The 19,626-nt window shown below is 36.9% G+C and overlaps 1 protein-coding gene across 1 annotated transcript; it reads left to right on the forward strand.

The window, feature by feature from the left end:
* The first annotated feature begins 418 nt into the window (after window positions 1-418).
* LOC136823866 (uncharacterized) lies at window positions 419-19,626 on the forward strand. Its single transcript, XM_067080022.1, has 20 exons — window positions 419-561; window positions 697-840; window positions 1,695-1,798; window positions 2,674-2,802; window positions 3,196-3,318; window positions 3,717-3,857; window positions 4,392-4,514; window positions 5,335-5,457; window positions 5,779-5,901; window positions 6,193-6,345; window positions 6,752-6,877; window positions 7,112-7,285; window positions 7,451-7,654; window positions 8,155-10,134; window positions 10,500-11,944; window positions 12,295-12,700; window positions 13,093-14,223; window positions 17,286-17,447; window positions 17,741-17,920; window positions 18,555-19,626. The coding sequence occupies exons 1-20, from the start codon at window positions 473-475 to the stop codon at window positions 19,547-19,549; spliced, it is 8,055 nt and encodes a 2,684-aa protein (XP_066936123.1). The 5' UTR covers window positions 419-472; the 3' UTR covers window positions 19,550-19,626.

Consider the following 19,626-nt stretch of genomic DNA (forward strand, 5'->3'; position numbering starts at 1 on the left):
CTTCAAATTAATTCGCTAGAGGACGAATCAAGCAAAGCAGGGCCAAATTTGGTCTAAATTTTGCATTTTTTGACTTTTTGGCTTAAAATCTCGCTGGAAAGACTCACTTTTGATTTGTTTTGTTTGAACATAGCCCAATCAAATTCCTACGAGTTAAACCAAAAATGACGATTTCTAACTTCGCCCTCCTATGTAGCCCATGTCCAGCATTGACACTTAAAGGGTTAAGACTGAAACTGTGAATACTGTTGCAACTGTTGGTGGATCTTCTTATAAGTTTTCTAGAATTGGATACAGGGGCGGAAATGCCACAAAATTTTATAACTTCTAATTTTATATTTCTTCATTTTTCACGATTAACAAAAGTTGTCAATACAATTGAGAGTTGAAGATAAATAAATATTTATTTTTTAGATCTTTAAAACAAGTAATATTTTTACGATGCATCAATTCTGACATTCTCAAATCGTGGATGATGGTGGGGACTTGGACAAAGCTTATCATTACTTTCTGGTGTTTGGTGGTATTAAGAGGCCAACAAGTTCCTCTTGATCCAGACGGGTAAGTCGTGCTTTATAATTCACTGGTGGTGGAGCCAGTGATGATTTTATTTTTGCACATTTGATCCACGCTGTTATATTCTACAGTGAGATAGTATACCAATTTAGACAACACTATTCAATTCCTTATTTTCAGGTTCAAAGTGTGCGAGGGGACGGTGTCGTATAAAACAACACGTCGTGTATCCACCACTGTCTCTTACGCTAGAGAATATAAAACGTGCTCATTAACAAGTCTATGGGGCGGATGTCTGTTCTGGGCACACAAACATAAATACAGGTATTTATAAAAATACCATTCTGCTGACACACAACGTTTTATCAACGTTCATACAATAGGACGTTACGAACGTTAGATGAATATCCAATATTTCCCAACTGGTCAGTTTATTAAGTAAGTCTGCCACCGCAGTCGGAGGCGACCCGAAGGCTCCTCTTTCGATAGCTATCTACCCGAAGGTATGGGAGGGCGCCACTTTTTCTCCCTGGATTGCTCTACTTACCCTTGATCCTTCTCTTGATTGCTGAGCATCAAGCAGAGAGGCATGAAGGTCTATTTTGGAAATCTTTGGTATGACCCGGCTGAGGGTTGAACCCACACCGTAGCCGAATGCTCTACCACTGCACTACGGTCAGTTTAAGTTTTCAGCATTGACCACCAGTAAACCTCCTCATCGGTACCTTTTTTATTTTGCACCTCGCTATGTGTACCGTAGCATGAAGGTAGAGCATCCAGCTACGGTGCGCAAGGTTGTGGGATCGATCCCAGGGTCATACCAAAGATTTCCAAAATGGTACTTGATGCCTCTCCACTTGATGATCAGCAACTAAAGAGACGGATCAAGGGTAAGTGGGGAAATCCAAGGAAAGGAGTGGCGCCCTCCCCTACCTTCGGGTAGACAGCTATACGAAAAGGGAGCCTTTGGGTCGCCCTCGACTGCGGTCGCAAGCTTACTTACTTATGTGTACCGTGAGTATTATAAAGCATATCTCGGTTCGATTCGCGAGAGAACAAAAGTATCATAGCAAACTGATACAATTTCTTACAGACGAAAAGTTGCAGTTGTTTTAACAATAGACGATGAATGAGAAATCGTGTGTTAATCAAAAAATCATTTTTCATTTTCCCCGTAGAACAGCATATAGAAAGGCATACAGATCGGTGCACGAGGTAGCCTATCGCAAAGAACATATTTGTTGTCCTGGATGGAAGCAACAAGGAGATTCTTGTCCCATCCGTAAGTGGAAGCATGTTTTATCCTCGAATGAAATATTCCTCTTGATTCATTTCGTGACTTAACTTACTTTCGGTCAACAATCCAAAAGTTCGTGCAACAATCAAACGCGCGCGAAAATAACAAAAAATTAAATAGTGTTGCTGCGGTACACCCACTTTGGAGTAAGACAAACCAAGCTTGCGCTTTATCCACGAAAAACTTCTCACGGAGTCTTTTTTAGAAGGTACGTTGACTATTGCAAAGAGCTCAGATCAATGTTTCTTTCTACTAATCTTTAGACTCATTGTTCAACTAAAATCTCGGTTAAAATCTATTGAGAATTTTGGTTAATTCCTCGTTTTTAGCAATTTAAAGTTCGGGCAAGAAAGTCGCTTTTGAGCTAATTGATAAATTTATTCGAATATTTCAACTCGGGAGGGGTCTATAGACTTATAGGCTATACTCTGAGCGCTATTGGACCATTCTTGAACGTTTGGATCCTCAGATACTAAGCTCGTAAATCTTAAGTCTAGCGTTTAAACTCAGAGTTAAAACTCTACCCTTTCAACTTAATTTAGAGCGCTTCCAAATCGTTTGTGGTTGTAAGATTTCGGGGAATTTCCCTTTTTTCTCAAATATTATGACTTTGATTGTACTTTAGTACTGTGGTTAATTGTACTCAACACAAAACTTTTCAAAGAATTACATTTATGTTCATTGGGAAACTCTTTTGAACTCTTTACAACGTTCAATTCTCGTCGGCAGCCAAAAAATCGTTCAAATCAGTTAAAATTTGAATGAAATTCAGCCGAGCAGTACTAAAAAGTAAATCGTACAAAAACTAGAATCATACCTTTCAGTGTTGCGATAACATTCCCATCATTGCTTTCTATTAGCGGTTTGTGAAAGGCCGTGTGAACATGGAACGTGTATTTCGATCACCGACACCGACAACAACGAGAAAAATATCTGCCAGTGTGACCAAGGATGGAGAAAGGAAGAAGACACATCATCATGTGACAAAGGTAGTGCTCACACCTACAAAATTAAAAAAATTCAACTTTAATGAAAATAAATCTTTTTATAATAATTATAATCTTTATTTGCCGAATTGAACTTTAAATAGATAGCATTATTTCCTATGTTACATTAAACTACGTCGAAAAATGCATTTGAAATTTTCGATTTCCCATTTTGAGGTCAAAATTTGTTATGTATATTTGGTTAACAGATGGAGCCAGCATCCGTTGCTATAGGTTAAGAGGAAGCACAATTTGATTTGTACGACAAAGTGTTTCTTTAAAACGGGAATAGATAACCTTTATTATCAAAATGTCTGTTCCCTCCTCTTAACATCACACCTGAAAATCCGAAACTATGCTCCTGGTAAATTTATTCTCTTCCTAATTCAACTTCAGATATCGATGAATGTGCGACATTGAACGGTAATTGTGACCACATCTGCCAAAACACTGATGGAAGTTACGTTTGTAGTTGCAGGAGTGGATATAAAGTTTCATCAAACCCCAAAAAATGCGAAGGTATATTTTTCGGAACACAAGACAAAGGCTTTGGAAACGACACCGTCTTAACAAGGATATAGCGGGAATCTAGAGTACTACCTCAATGACATTATAAGGATAAAAACGTTCTTCAATTTTCTATAACGCAGGATATCTCGACTGTCAACTCCTTTTTGATCAAAATCCTTCAGTCTTTGGAGAATCACGATTATTTTTTCTTGTATTTTACACTTTAAGATATCAACACTCCTTTTAAAACCCTCAACATATTTTCCTGGTATACTACTGTTCAGAAACCATCAAGAATTTAGCCAACAATAAACCATGTGTAGGATCCTAGCATGTTTTTACTCATTTCCCTTGACCAAACCTTGATGAAACTCTTCAGACTCTCGTAATATCTATACACCCTTCAGATATCAACGAATGCTTAGCCAACAACAAGACATGCATGTGTGTAGACCAAGCATGTACTGCCACGTGCAAAAACATCATTGGCAGCCATCTCTGTGAATGTTCAGTTGGTTTTCATACTGTCAATAACAGAATTTGCCAAGGTAAGCTTTAACAAGGACTATCTAAAATTTAGGAACTTTTTGACCCCACGGAAGGGGATACTAGTTTTGGATCTGAAGGGTTTAAAAAAGAGATCCTTATGGCTCACACACACCCGACATCCCCCTCCGGGTTCTTTTTAGACTTTTGATGAGCATCAGAGCTCTCTTATTCTTTTTAGCTACTGAGGATATAATCGTAGAATATAATTTTCATCCTGACCCAAAACCTAAAAACAATGCCTAGTATTTAATGTAAAGGCTTTCGCACATTATAGGTATAAATAAAATTTAGAAACTTTTTGAAACAATGTTTCATGCACGTTGGATTCATACCATGCGTCATACACCCTTAGCAGTGGGGTTGAGTTTAAGAGGTTTGGTAATGAATTTACAAAAATATGTTGCCAAAATTCTTTGTATGTAAGGATGACAATGCAACGATCATTTCAGACATTTTGACGGCACTCTAGTAACACCAGTATCTATATCCAAATGATTGATATAAGAGATATTAAGGTGAAAATGTTCTTTCAGATACGAATGAATGCTTAGTGAACAAAGGAGGATGTTCAGATATTTGTGTCAACGAAGAAGGGAGATATCATTGCCAATGTCCTACTGGTCACCAGCTCAAACAAGACAACAAAACGTGTGACGGTATAGTATACTTTATGTATAACGTGAGATGTTCCATTTGACGTGAGATGAAAATTTCGAAACGAGATCCGAAAATTGGTTCTAAAAATCAGAAATTCGAGGAAAATTCTCTTCGAAAAAGTCAGATAATCGGAGCATGGTAAGCCTTATGTATAAACCTCGTTCTCCACGTTTTTGCAATATAGAAAAGTTTTATCGGAGCCAAGGCTCTTTTTCTCAAAGTATTCTCACACCCCTGTGTCACAGACCCGGTGGACCCCCCCACCCCGGTGGAAAAATAGGCCAAAAAATCGTCCCCGGTGGAAAAAATATCCTACAATTTCAACCCCACTGCGAAATTGCTCCATGATTTTATCCCCATTGAAAACTGAATGTAACAAATTGCACTCCAAAACCGTCCCCACTGGAATTTTCGAGCTGGAAACAATAGATTTTCTATCCCCATTGGCATTTTGATAGAAATTTCCATCCCCACTGAGGGAAAAAGTTCTACCGGGGCACTGAGTGAGACAGGGATGTATTCTCTCTTATGGTCTGAATAGCACAATATGAACCCTGACCTTGAAAATTATTGCAAGGTTTCTTGTTAGATTCAGAAACTGCGTTCTGGATTGACTCTCGTTAATTCGAACTCGAATGACAGTATCTTATTTGTTCGAATAACAGAGAGATTTGAATTATAGAGAGTATTTTAAGAAGGCTTCTCCCCAACGGGAACTGAGAATAAGTTCATATTATAGAAATATTCGAAAAATAAGCGACAGTCGACTGTAACTCGAAAGTGTAGATTCGTCATATCAATTCAAAATCTCGTTTTCAGACATCAATGAATGCTTGACACAGAATGGAGGTTGTGCACATCATTGTAATAACACAGATGGAAGTTTCGAATGTTATTGTCGTGAAGGATATTTCTTGGATGCTAACAAAAAAGATTGCTCAGGTCAGAAATGATTTTCTTTATTCGCAGAGTCTCTATAACTCGAATGTCTCTTTAAGTCGAACACGTCTTTCAATCAAAAAAGAAAGCGTTTTCAAAGAATGTTTTCAATTTGACCAGACATTGTGGTATGTGGTTGCATTCAACCAACTCTACGCTCATAATGAGCTATATGCTTTCCCACGTAGTTTGTGCAACACCACTATGTGTAATGGTATCTGTGTCTCGCGTGAACTGAACTAACAGTGTCTGGGTAGCAGTTCTTAGCAAAAAATGAACCTACTTCGCACTTATGTTATGTAATATCATTCAATTCGACTACAGATCATAACGAATGTGCCACAACAAACCATGGATGCCAATACAAATGTGAAAATACACAAGGTGGATATATTTGCACATGTCCAAAAGGATTCGAATTGGACAAAAACAACAAGAATTGTATTGGTAAGTTAAAACTTAGTCTCTTCAAACTTAACCTTAAAGATGTTGCTTTTTATAATAGAGAAAAGGGGCGCGCTTCTTATGCTAACAAAACCAACAGATAAATTTCTAAAATTTTGTGCTCGCGTTGTACGGGAGGGAGAACAAGTTGTTATTCTCTTTGTTTAAAAGTTAGTTCGATATCTTCTGCTAAAGTTGGGATTCACAAGGGATTTACACAAAAAAAACAACCTGGGACCTTTCAAACATTTTGACATTTCGACAGTATTTCATATTTACAAAAATCTTTCCCAGATATCAACGAGTGTGAGGTCATCGTCGTGACGTCATCAGGTCGTAACACCACCATAGCAGATTGTTCATCAGGGTGTTTGAATTTGAATGGCACATATAAGTGCACGTGTCCACCTGGGTGGTTACTGTTGCATGATGGGAAGACTTGCGCAGGTAAAGTAATGGTTTCATTAGTCTGATTTAAAAGCTAAGCTTTAGAAATATTTTTTAGAAGCTTCGACTTATGAAGTTTGATTTAGGAAATTTTGACTGAGATATTCTACGTAAAAAAATCTTTGTAGAGAAAAGACAAAAGTTTACTAAGAATTTGAAAGAGAAATAGATTAAAATCACTGACCTTTATATATCCCTGGACCAAGTTACTCAATCCCGGCCAAACAAAAATTTTTGAATAGAAATTGAGATCTCAACACAAAACTCAACATCAAGTAGACACCATTTTAAAAAATGGTTTAATTTTTTAACTTTATATTCATTCATTTTTTGGTCAAATTATTTGAAATTTAGATTTCGATAGTAACCAATATTTGAAAAAAGGGAATACTCTTTTTCTTTTCAGATTATGACGAATGTTTACTAACAACAAGACCATTGTGTTCGGACACGTGCGTCAATACTATTGGTTCTTATAAATGTATTTGTGCTGATGGCTATCGACTGGCTGACAACAAGAAAGATTGCCAAGGTGAGTTTTATGTTTCTTTGGAACAAAAGTGCTCATAAAGTTGAACATTTTTAGACTTGAAACTCAAAAAGTTACGAATATTTGAAGGAACATTATATTTTGAACTATTTCAGATCTTCTAATCTTATATAAAAGAAAAGTGTATTTGCGACGGAGAATGGAAACAATGGTTTAGTAGCCTTTGTAATTCACTGGTTTCCTTCTTTTGAATCTTTGAAATATTTCAATTTGCAGGAGAGCCATGTGTTTTATTACCACGGTTAGAAAACGGTGACTCAACGTGCTTAAGTGGAATAACTGGCACCAATTGCTCTTTCTCGTGTAAAGAGGGCTTTGAATTGATCGGATCAGAAAGAAGACAGTGTATGCCAAGCCATAAATGGAGTGGTACGCAAACAGAATGTAAAAGTAAGTTTACACTTTGTTGGGGAGGGAAGAGTTGAAAAATCGCCAGCTGAGGGAACCAATATTTTAGTCAGAATTATGAAATGATTTCAGTAATAGGGATTTGAATTAGAGAGTTAAGTATTGACTGTATTTCCTTATATTGAATCGCTTTATTTGAATTACCAGGACTTTCCTGCGATGCACTGGATCCACCTTTCTACACTTCACTCCGTTTACCGTGTGACCACATCTACCAATCAACATGTCATTTCAAGTGTAAAGAAGGATATTATCAATCGAACACAGATTCTACAAGATCTTGCATGACCAAAAAAACTAGCAATAATAATGTGATGATGCAATGGTCTAACGAAGACTTGAAATGTTTAAGTAAGTAATAGAAAATTTATGATGCAATGGTCTAACGAAGACTTGAAATGTTTAAGTAAGTGATAGAAAATTTATGATGCAATAAGAGACATCAAAACGGGCATCTTTGAACATCAATATTTGAACTCACAAATACTTTTCAATATTTTATTGCTCAAAAACTCCACAACTCGGAGATATTATCATCCAAATGTACAGCAGGTTCTAGCCTATCTCTATCCCAGCATGCGATTTTTTATCACTCTGGAACGTTGCCGTGGCAAACGTGTTTGTACAGGCAAAGCAGGTTCTAGTTTTTTTTAACTTTTTTTATTCGAATCGTTCTATAATTAGAACTAATTGCCAGTCCCCGTCTCTGGTAAAATCTTTTCACAATAGTTCGAACAAAGAAGATTCGTTTCAGTTTGAATTTACAAGGAGACAAAGTCATCGGAATGGATTATTCAAACAAGCTAAAAATGAAATCTGATTATAGACTAGTATTCAAACTTTCGTTCTAGGATATTCTTCGCCGTGTGATCCGAATCCATGTTCAAATTCTGGTGTTTGTAAACAAAACGGGGATGCGTTCATCTGCTATTGTTCCGCTAATTTCACAGGCGCCCGATGCCAAACGCCCACACGCCCTGAACCCATCATTACTGCAACAACGCAAGGGATTTTTTACTCAAACGCTGTTTCTTATACTGGAACAATCAAGAAGTTATGCAATGAAGAAACAATCGAGAATTTAAAATTGAAAGTGTCAAGTAACATCAAATTTGATGAGAATTCATTTACGAATGGCATTGTGGGTGTTCAAGCAATCGGTTCTGATGCTCGTTTCCCAGTATCGTTATCAGGTGGAACATTCAATGATGATGGATTTGTTGCCAACGAATTGGTGAATCCAAAATACGTTCAAAATATAGTCACAACCTCCAATGACCAATGTTTGGCTGATCAAGAACCATCAAGCTATTTACCAGAAATCTTACAAACTTATAAACCCTTCACACTGACCTTTCTTGAAGCATTTAATTCGAAACTACCCTACTGGATTCATATAATATCTAATGGTATCGCTTTACAGCCTGCTAGTTTTAACCATACAGATGTTACAGCATCGTTAAAGAAAGGTGAACATTTAGACCAAGACGATTCTTGTTTCGCTGGATTTAAAGTCTCACCTGACCACGTGTATTACGTATACAAGCCTACAAAAGAATTTCTATTGACTCTTCCTCTTGGGGATGGTAAAGCAATCAGGAGAGTCTGCTTTATCGTCGACTTAACATCATCCACAGTTGTCGTTACAGGCAACTTCCAAAATATCAAAGATGTCTTGATTACACATTTGTTAGTTCCGTTTGGAATTAATTCGGGTGATATTAACTATTTCGGATATGAAAATCAAAATCAATTATTGTTCTCCGGTGCTACTCGACCTGTATTTGTTGATGGCAAACTAGATATTTCTGTAGATTTGAATGGATATTTCAAAATGGATGCTCCATTGCCAGATTTATATTCTTCGAATTCGAAAACCTCCATCAGTACAAACAAGGCTATGACCAATATCAACATCACTTTTGAAGCATTAAGTCAGACAGAAAAACTTGAAATCACAGATACTAAAAGTGACACAAGGATTGAAACAATAAGTTCAGATGTATCGACTGGTATGTGTCAAACTTCCAGAGTTTTAACAAGCACTCTTGGAGCTTACAACCTCAAATTACCAACAATTCTTAAGAAATTCATCAATTTTGTCAAAGAAAAAGATTTGAAACTGACACTAAAAGACATTAGTCAAGGCCACACATCAAAACCATCCGTCGGAGTAAATGACCAACAAGAGTTACAAAAGGCAATCACAGAGTTTGATAACGATCTAAAATACATACAAGGTCTGAAAGGAATTAGCTCAAAAATCAAGTCACAACATGAAGCCCTAATAAAAGCTCAAAATTCCATAAGTACTTCACTTAAAGGATTCCAAAACTCGTTTGCTTCAAAAGCAGCATCACAAATTGTCAAAGAAACATCAAATCTTCGGCAAAAGTTATCGGAAGTAGAGCATCAGCTATTTTACTTCTCACGCAATTACGTCATCGAAAACCAAGGACAAGAGATAACTTCCGTTGCACAATATGCACAGAGAATCGAAAAGGTTGTTAAAGCTTTGGGAATGTACACAGTGACAACTGATAAAACAGGGATACGCACACTACTTGAATTAGAAGGCTCTGGTGATTTTTGTATCTCTCCAGATAGTTGTTTCTCAGGTGGAAATATTACTTTGATTGCTGGCAAATATCTAAATTCTTGTTCCAGTGGAAAGATAATCATGCCAACTGGAGAAGATGATTTGGTGATCTTATATGAAGTTCCAAATGATGTGTACATTGGTTCAACTTTCAAGGTCTTGTCTGGTGAAAAGATACAATTAATTATACCTAGTATGGGAGATGACAAAGATGTTTCACTGACGTTCAAAGGTAAGCGAGGATTTGATTTCATTACATTCTTTGATCAAAAATGAAGGAAATTAGAATAATCGTAGCCTGTACCACACTCTTCTTTGCTGACTGAAAAGATAACCGTAAACCATAACAGACCGACCTACGGCAAGTTTTTTTCAAAATATAAAAAACGCCTGTGGCGGTGGGTTGGTGTACATAGGCTAGAATAATAGGTAAGCTAATTACCGAATTTCCGGTATTCCAATACTCGTCATAAAATTTTTGGCCGGTATTTAAAAGATTTTTTGCCGGTACGGCAGTATTTAATGAACAATTTACATGTATCTCGGTATTTTGTATCTTTGGAAGATTTTACATTCTATTCTTTTGTTCTTACAAAGGCAATTGGGAACTAGCTGGTATGTCTTTCCAATCAAACGTTAAGCTGAACACAGCAACTGGAAAATTCCAAGTCAAAGACACCATAAAGATTCTCAATGATAACGTAAAAATCGATATAACAAATGAAGATAATGATTTTTTGTCAATCAATGGCGACTTTGATACCAGTAATTTAACCAAAAACATATTGACCAAATTTAAAGAGATTGTTAGTGACAGGAAAAAACGTTTTGAATCTGAAAAGGCGACCATCCAAAGGGAGCTCAAAACAATGAAAGCAACATTGGAGCACCAAGTGGCGAAACACGATGCAGAAGATGAGAAGCTGAAAGAAATCAAAGAGGATATAAGTAAAATCGAGGGTGAGATAAAACAACAAACAAGTCTAGTGGATGCAAAACGAAAGGCAGTTCACGAGTCACTAGATGGTAATCTCAAAAGGGACGAGTTTATGCAAAAATGTGCCCTGGGTCCGAACTACTGTCAACAGTACTGCTTGTCTCACTTAGAAGCTAAAGAATGTTTACAAGACTCTAAGCAACGCATTATTTTTAAAGTTGAGCATCAATGTAGAGAAGAGAACTATGTCAAAAACATCGTGAAAATCAACGGCACCATGAAACTCAAAATCAACGAAATAAAAACTTTACAAAAGGTTGAGTGTGAAAACAACTGTCCACTCTTATTTGGTCAGAAATTATCATTCAGTGAATCAGCAGTAGATTTTGATAAGTTATTTCACTGTTACCGCACATGTGACTCTGTACAAGTCCCGGTTCTTCAAAATCGGGAAATCACCAAACCGATTCGGGATATACAAAAGGAATCGGAGAAAGTAACTCGTTGTACCAACATTTTTCAACAAATGATTCCGAAACCTGGACAGCCATATGATCAAGAAAAAGAACTTTGTTATCATAACCGAATATGCGCGACCAGCATCGATCAGATGTGCTTGACCAACGTTACCGATTGCAAGACTAAGATCCAGTCGATGGCAAGCTCTTCTACATCAGGCTTCAAGGTTGCTTTCGATGACTTCACCAAGGAAGTGAATACTTTAGAGATCATGAAAAAACGCAAAGAAACTCTCGATCAAGTCTCAAGAACACAGCAACATATTGTCGTCTTCTACAATAACATCATAACCAAAACTCGTGAATATCTTTCCAACCTACACACCCTAGAAACCAACATCGATCCATGGTCTAGTACCAAATTATCGAAATTCCAAACAGGTGCTGGGTTACAAATAACAGACCTTTCATTTGAGATCAAACACGAGTTAGGTCAATCTATGTTACCAAACCTCCCTTTGAGAATTCAAAGCAAAGATTACAAGGGTGATACATTGAAACCTGTCAATGTTTTGTTTGACGTGAAAAATGAAAATCAAGCCATCTTCGAAGCAGCTGATTCCCTGATTGACATGATTGAAGAAAAGGTAAATACTTTTTTTATTCAATACACCCCTGTCTCATTGACCTGGTGTAAATTTTCTAACTAGTGGAGATAATTAGATGAAAGACTAAATGCCAATGAAGATAGAAAATCCCCAGGTTTTAATGAGTGAGGATTTTAATTCTATTGTTTAAAGCTCGAAAATTCCTGTGTGGATTTTCACAAGTGTTTTTCCCACGTATTTAATATGAGAGATTTTGTTGATGGCAACTTACAATATTATCGAATAATGGAGTGTATATCGAATAGTAGAAGGTCGAATTAGAGAGTGTCAACTATACTTGAATTCAGCAAAATGCAGTTTTAATATACTCTACATATTTTGCTTTTCAGGCTCATTCATCTTTGTGTTACAACGTGGAAACATCTGCAGTCTATTTAAACAATTTCGTTCTCACTGTTGACAAACTGATCAAAGATTACGAAAACACCGAATTAGCATACTTCAGGAATGTCACCAAAGTTGAACACGAAAATAAGCAACTATACGATCAAATTGTCAGAGAACTATCCAATGCTTCCAATATTGATTCGTTAAAGACAGATTTGAAGAAGCTGATTCCAAGCTATATACAATGGAATGTGACATTTTCAAAATTTATGATGAAACTACAAAGCTCTTCTCATGGCTATGGTGAATGTTACTCTTTTGAAGACTGTATTGATTTCCACATGGCGAGGATCAAAAGATATTTGACTTTCAAGGATACCAGTTTTCTGCAGTCCTATGAAGAACTTGGTAAGTATAGCTATGGTTATCATATTTTGGAGACGGGTATGTGCCGCTCTTAAGGGTGTTTTTTGAAACCTGGAAAATAAAGCTAGAGGAAATTGGATCTCCAACGGTCTGAAAAATACGAAAATTCTAACTTTTTTGTCCCTTAATAAATTGAAATTTGGTCAAATTACTCCCAAAAAGGTTCTTAAAATTGACAAAAGTTACCTATTTTTCCTCCTTGTTAGTCCCACTAAGGGTTCGAAGGTAAAAGGTTGAAAGCACATACCTGTCACCTATAATGTTCCTTTCTGGAAAAAACAAGTGGCTTTGGCTAACTAGTATTATCGGGCTAAAAAATGTGGATAATTCTCCAGTAGAATGAGAAATTTATGCGCTCATTTCTTTCATCATAGGTGAAATTCTAAAAAAACTGATGAACGATGATCTCGACATCAATCAAGCCAAGGAGATGAGCAAATCTGCCAAAGACAAGATGTCAAAACAAGATCCAGTTGTTTTATTCTGTGGCTTACCTCCATCCATCAAATACAAGCTGAATAACCAGATAAGTGTCAAAGAATACGAAGAATTATCTTTATCTGTTATTGTGACGCCCAGTAATTTTGAATACTTTGTCACTTGGAGGAAAGATAACGTGATCATACCAGGCCACCATAAATCAGATTACCAGAAAAACGCAACGATGGCCGACGAGGGTTGGTATTCATGTCACGTGGAAAATAAGTTCGGATCAACAGAATGCGGTGTTGTTAAAGTAGATATAATTGCAAAACCCATATTTCATTATTTCCCTAAGAAGGTTACTGTGTACGAAAAATCACCAAAGAAATATCAATATTTAACATGTAATGTTACCGGTGCTGACAGACTGCAATGGGTGTATCAGCCTTTTGATGATACAAGACAAACAGAATTTTCTGGTTCTCAGTTCTGGTTTAACGCTTCGCCAGGACTAGAATGGAACTCAGGTTATTATTGGTGTGATGCTAGCAATGATGGTTTCAAATTGAAAAGTCCGATAATCGCATATAGCAGACAGGCTGTACAGAATGGTATTACAGTCACAAAAATAACTATTGATTGGCAAGAACCAGCTTCTAGGCGGCGCCGGAGGAGCTCTCGAAAGCGGCGCCAGATACCAAGCGATGTTTCAGCCAGAGATTTAAATCGTTTAAAATATATGCTATCTCTAGAGCTTAAAGTCAACGCTGATGCTATAAAAGAACTGAAATACATTAAAAACAATCATCAAAAAGCTAAAGTCACATTTACACTTGAAGGAAAAGATTTCAATAGTGAATTATCAAAAGTTGATACATGGGATGATTTAACAGATCAGGTCATGGAAGATCGACGATCAACAGTCAGTAAAATTGAAACATTGAATAATACTCTTGGTTCTTCAAATTGGGTATTGGAAAACGGCCAGGCGTTGAAATTCGTTCCGTCAAGCATGGAATTGTCAAAAACAACCGTTAAATGTTCAACTGGATTTGGACTGATTGAGAATGGGTTTATGTGTGGTAAGTGTAGTTTAAGAGCCATTTTTTTTTAAAATCTTCAGAATAAAGAAAGTCTGATACCTCACCCTCTTATATTTTGATGAAATTTTGACCAAATGATCTATCACACAAGAAAATAAGACTCTGAAAATTTCACCTTGATATCTCAAGTAGTTTTGAAGATACAGCGTCTCAAAGATAGGCTACTAAGCGAAAATTGACCCCTAAAAATCATGCACTCTGGTGGGGAGCAGATTTTGAAAGCCAATGAATTTTTATTCAAGTACATTAGAAAGCTGATTTACAGTGGATTTCAAGAACTTTTTGTAGGGAATCAGAAAAAATCAAATTGAGTCTCCAAAATTTTCTCCGAAAATCTCTAGCACCTCCTGTAGAGGGCTTCAAACTTTGCGTAATCTGGGTTTGGAAGCACTTTTAGCTGACTGCTGATGGTCCTTGGGACTTTTTTGAAGTAAACTTTTGACCTGGAGTGGTTTACTGGTGGGTTTTGGCCACAAAAATAACATTTTGATCTTCTCTAGTTAACTAATCATTGGCATTAGGGGAACAACTGAAAAAGATTTCAGGTCATTTCCATCAAAACAGATGACATTTTATGACAGTTTCTTTATTTTTAAGTACAGAATATGTAAAAAAATGAGACTGACATCTGGCGTTTCCTACCATTCCAGAGCCTATATTTCCAGAAAAAAACTCAACCTTTCACAGTTTGGTGAATATTAATCTTAAATATAAGCAGGTTACTTCAACTTAATGGGTTTAAGAGTACTCAATTTCTATTCAAAAACTTTTTAGACTCCTGGAAATTATTGTCAAAGTAGGATTTCTAAACATGCTTATTAGAGCCTTTGGAAGTAGCTCACTAGCTTATAAGGTCGCGTTTTTACGTTTTTTGCTTAAAAAAGCCTTAAATAGAGCTTAAATAGAGCTTTTTAAGCGTTTTAAAGCTATTTTAGTGAAAATTCGTCGGTTCTGCCCCCTTCGCTGGACTTCAATGGGTCTAATCCATTGCAAGGGAGTGTCCCACGAGGTTTAGGACCATTGGGAACCAGCTCAGCCCCGTATGGAGCTCAGAATAAGCTTAACTAAGGCTCCAGTAAAGCGCTGTAAGCTTACAGCGTAAGCCCGGGCGGCTCTGTAGGCCTAAAAACCGGTTTTCTGGCAAAACTACTGTTCCCAGCCGGTTCTAAACCCTCTAAATCGCTTTAGCAGCATGAAAACATGCTAATTAGAGCCTTTGGAAGTAGCTCACTCGCTTATAAGGTCGCGTTTTTACGTTTTTTGCTTAAAAAAGCCTTAAAATCGCTTAAATAGAGCTTTTTAAGCGTTTTAAAGCTATTTTAGTGAAAATTCGTCGGTTCTGCCCCCTTCGCTGGACTTCAATGGGTCTTACTTGTTGATTCTTAAATAACTAAGCAACATTACAAGGGTGATAATTTATGAGATACTGCAAACAATGCTGTTTAAATCTTCTGGACAAGAAATATTGGATAGTCTAAAGCTAATCACAACACTTGGACTTAGAAATTTTGTGGTAAAGCGCAAATCGATCATATCTTTAAGAGACTTCAAAAGCCCATTGAGATTTTTTTGAGGCTATAAACTAGACCTACTAAGGAAGCCTTGCTGAAAATTTCAAAAAGATTTGGTGTTGCCTTAAAAAGATACGCCATCTTGAATTTTGCTCCAGGTCTGCCGAAATAGCAATTTTTTTGGCCATTTTTGACGGTTACGCAAAGATGGAAATCCTAAAAATGTTATTTTAGTGGCCAAAACCCACCAGTAAACCACTCCAGGACAAAAGTTTACTTCAAAAAAGTCCCAAGGACCATCAGCAGCCAGCTAAAAGTGCTTCCAAACCCAGATTACGCAAAGTTTGAAGCCCTCTACAGGAGGTGCTAGAGATTTTCGGGAAAAATTTTGGAGACTCAATTTGATTTTTTCTGATTCCCTACAAAAAGTTCTTGAAATCCACTGTAAATCAGCTTTCTAATATACTTGAATAAAAATTCATTGGCTTTCAAAATCTGCTCCCCACCAGAGTTCATGATTTTTAGGGGTCAATTTTCGCTTAGTAGCCTATCTTTGAGACGCTGTATCTTCAAAACTACTTGAGATATCAAGGTGAAATTTTCAGGGTCTTATTTTCTGTCTAAATTTCAGCAAAATCCAAGAGGGTGAGGTATCACACCCTGAAGACTCTTAAAAAAAATGGCTCTTAACCCTTATAAAACCCGAGGACAACAAACTTATAAAAAGTCTTATCAAATATTTTGGTTGGCCCGGGTTGGCCGAGATTGATATATGTTTTTTTAAGAATACAAAAATTCGAAAATAGGCTTAGAGATGCTTAGGTTGAGGGTTTGATAAGGCTGAAAAAATGGTTACAAAGAAGCTTCTATCCCAAGCAAACTTTTAGGGAAATTCCGAAAATCCGTAAAATCCCAGCCAAAAATAGCAAAAAAACGCCTAGAAATGCTTATAAGTGCAATGCTTATAAAAAACATGTGAATTGTCTCAAAAGTTATATATAACTCAATGGGATCAATCCTTTAAGTCGAAACTTTTGCAAAACCTTAACTCAGGGAACTAAGTTCTTTTCCACAATCCTGTACCGTTTTCCTAACCACACCCATGTTTCAATTAATTGGATTTCGACAAACTATATACTCTCGGGTACCTAATAGCCGTCCCCCCGCTAATTAATTTTTCTAAAATTTTCCACCCAGGACACTCTTATTCCAACCCCCCCTACTCACTTATTAAATTTTGAATTTGGGTAAATGTTTTTGAAAGTTCCCCTCTTTTGTCTTAATTCTGCTGTAATAGCCTCCTTTTCAAAAATTTTCCACCCAGGCCATTTTTATTCCAATCCCCCGCTTATTAAGTTTTAAGAGTTTTTCCGATCCCCCCGGCTATTAGGTACCCGAGAGTAAGTGACATAATCTAAAGATATACCTTCCAGAAGATAATTTTTAAAATCATTTTGTCAAAAACTTCCCCTTACTATTTCTAGGGTGTACATGCATTAAAAAGTTCACAACAGCTTTCATTCTTTTTAGGTCAGTGCCCAGCTGGAAGTCGATCCATTGATTCTCGATGTGTACCATGTACAAAAAACTTTTATCAACCAAAAGCTGGTCAAACAACTTGTCTACCATGTTCATTTGATCACGTGACTGATGATGCTGGTGCAATATCACCTGACGAATGCAAAACACCACGTAAGCTCTATTAAAATATCTAGCCTTTTTCAGTAAAGATGAAAAATCAATTCCAAATATTAGTAAATCTTTAGAAATTTTTAGAAAAATACCTTTAGCAAGGATAGTATAGCTATGAAGTAAAAGTTATGGAATAGCTGACAGACCGATCCATTTAAAATATAAACCCATAGTAAATACCGAAACTGTCATAACCATTTTTAATGAGGGTTAGACTTTGCTGTCATTTTGAGCTAATTGGGTTTTTGGTCCATAAAATGTCACTGTTTCATGAATACTTTTTTTTGCTTTAGCATCGACATTAGCTCCACCAACAACTTCAAAACCGCAAACTCCACCAATAATAAACCCATCCAAACCTACTCAAGGTACTGGAGACAAAGACACTCAAGGAGTTGAAGAAAATGAAGATGACAATGTCATTATTATTGCACCAATCATCGCTGTAGTCTTAATCTTCATCATTATCATCGGTAAGCTTGTATTCATGATAAAATGCACCATTGCAATGTCTAGATTACATCACGGACCCAACAGCTGATTTGTTGCAAGTGACGTATTGACTGATTTTGCGTCACTTTCAACCAATCAGCTGTTGGGTTTACGGTGTGATGTCGAAGACATTGCAGTAATAATGCATATCATGAACTTATTATCTAAAACCTAGTATTACATGATCTGGAAAGTGACAGAGCCAGATTTTTTTGACCATGTTAATTTGCGCCGACGGGTCAAAATTTCAATGTCTTTGAAAGTGTGAATCGTGATATTCTAAAAATAACCTTTTTTTGAAAACAAAAGAGAGGGAGCCATGAGCTTACCTGTTGGTCATGGAATCAAGGAATCTCAATATTAAATGCTTAATCAAGCGTCCTATCATAAGCTTCAATCTTCAAGATTCTTAAGGAACACCACGTCAACTATAAACACTTTCCATCATGACTGTTCTATACAGGAACAAACTTAAAGTTTTGAGAATTAAATCTTTCTGAGACTTTGGTCAGCTACTAGTTGCTGAAAATAATTTGAAGTTTTAAATGCGATAGACCTTTTTAGGAAGAATAACAATTATTGTCCTGTAGTGACCAAATTTATTTTCCTTAATAGTTGCTGTGTGTTTTATACGTCATCGTCGAAGCGAGCGCCAACGTAAAATGAAAACATTTTCACACGATCATATACAACCAACATCTGTTATCAATCCGTCTTTCGTTAACGGTGAAGATCCTTACGCTCGAATCCCTTTCCAAGACGATGAAGACGTTTATACAATACCTGAGAAAAGTTTCAAGAAAGCTAACAAAAGTGTATCTCAGAAACGCCTCATACATAACGCATATGAGTTTGATGGACCCCCTCAGACTTCGAGTTCTACAGATTCCCCTTACGTACCATCGAGCTCAAGCCGACCTAAAAAGCCTTCTTCAAACGGTGACCTAAAGAAAGAGCTTGCTACACGAGCAGAACCAAACCCTTATACAGCACCTACACGACCGCTGAATACAGGACAAAATGCAGATCTATCAAATCCTTGTTATTCTACTGTTGAGGATGTCATGGCAGATAAACAACGAATTGATATGAGTAAGCCTTCGTCTGAAAGTAATCAAAACCGGGCTATACCAAATAATTATACGACTGTTGATGATATTGAAAAGCCTGATAAATTAACAGTAGAGCTTGGGAAAGATAATACGGTGCCGGGTCCCGGGGAAAGGGCCGTACCTAATGTTTACGTGGATGATTTACAGCCGACAGGCCGACGCAAAGCGCCGCCTCTACCCACACGAAGACATACAACAAAACCTGATTTAGACAACACTGATAATGTGTTTGAAAAGCCGGTACCGGCAAAACGGAACACGGTCAACGGTGACCGGCCACCGATTCCCGAACGTAGAGATTTACCGACGTACGAGCCAGTTCTTTCTAAGAAACGAATGCAAAGTCGTTCCTCAGTTTCTAAAGATTCCGCCAATCAGTATGAGTCTTTGGGGCCACATGATTTCAATAACAAAGGATTTGAGAACGATGCTTTTAAAGATGATAATGAAGAAAATAATTATGATAAATTGGACAGGCAACAGACCTACAAACAATAATTTTATCAAAGTAGTCAAAATGGCTTGATTTATAATGCCACACCTGAAGATTTAGTACTAAAGTGGAGTCTCTTTAA

Source organism: Clytia hemisphaerica, unplaced genomic scaffold (genome assembly GCF_902728285.1).
Source record: "Clytia hemisphaerica strain Z4C2 unplaced genomic scaffold, Clytia hemisphaerica genome assembly, whole genome shotgun sequence".
In the NCBI taxonomy this organism is placed as follows: domain Eukaryota; kingdom Metazoa; phylum Cnidaria; class Hydrozoa; order Leptothecata; family Clytiidae; genus Clytia; species Clytia hemisphaerica.

Coding starts and splice junctions, on each gene's coding strand:
- LOC136823866 (XM_067080022.1), top strand. CDS start 473: ATGATGGTGGGGACTTGGACAAAGCTTATCATTACTTTCTGGTGTTTG. Junction 7,655..8,154: donor CGAAGACTTGAAATGTTTAA/GTAAGTAATAGA, acceptor CTTTCGTTCTAG/GATATTCTTCGCCGTGTGAT. Junction 11,945..12,294: donor TTGACATGATTGAAGAAAAG/GTAAATACTTTT, acceptor TTTGCTTTTCAG/GCTCATTCATCTTTGTGTTA.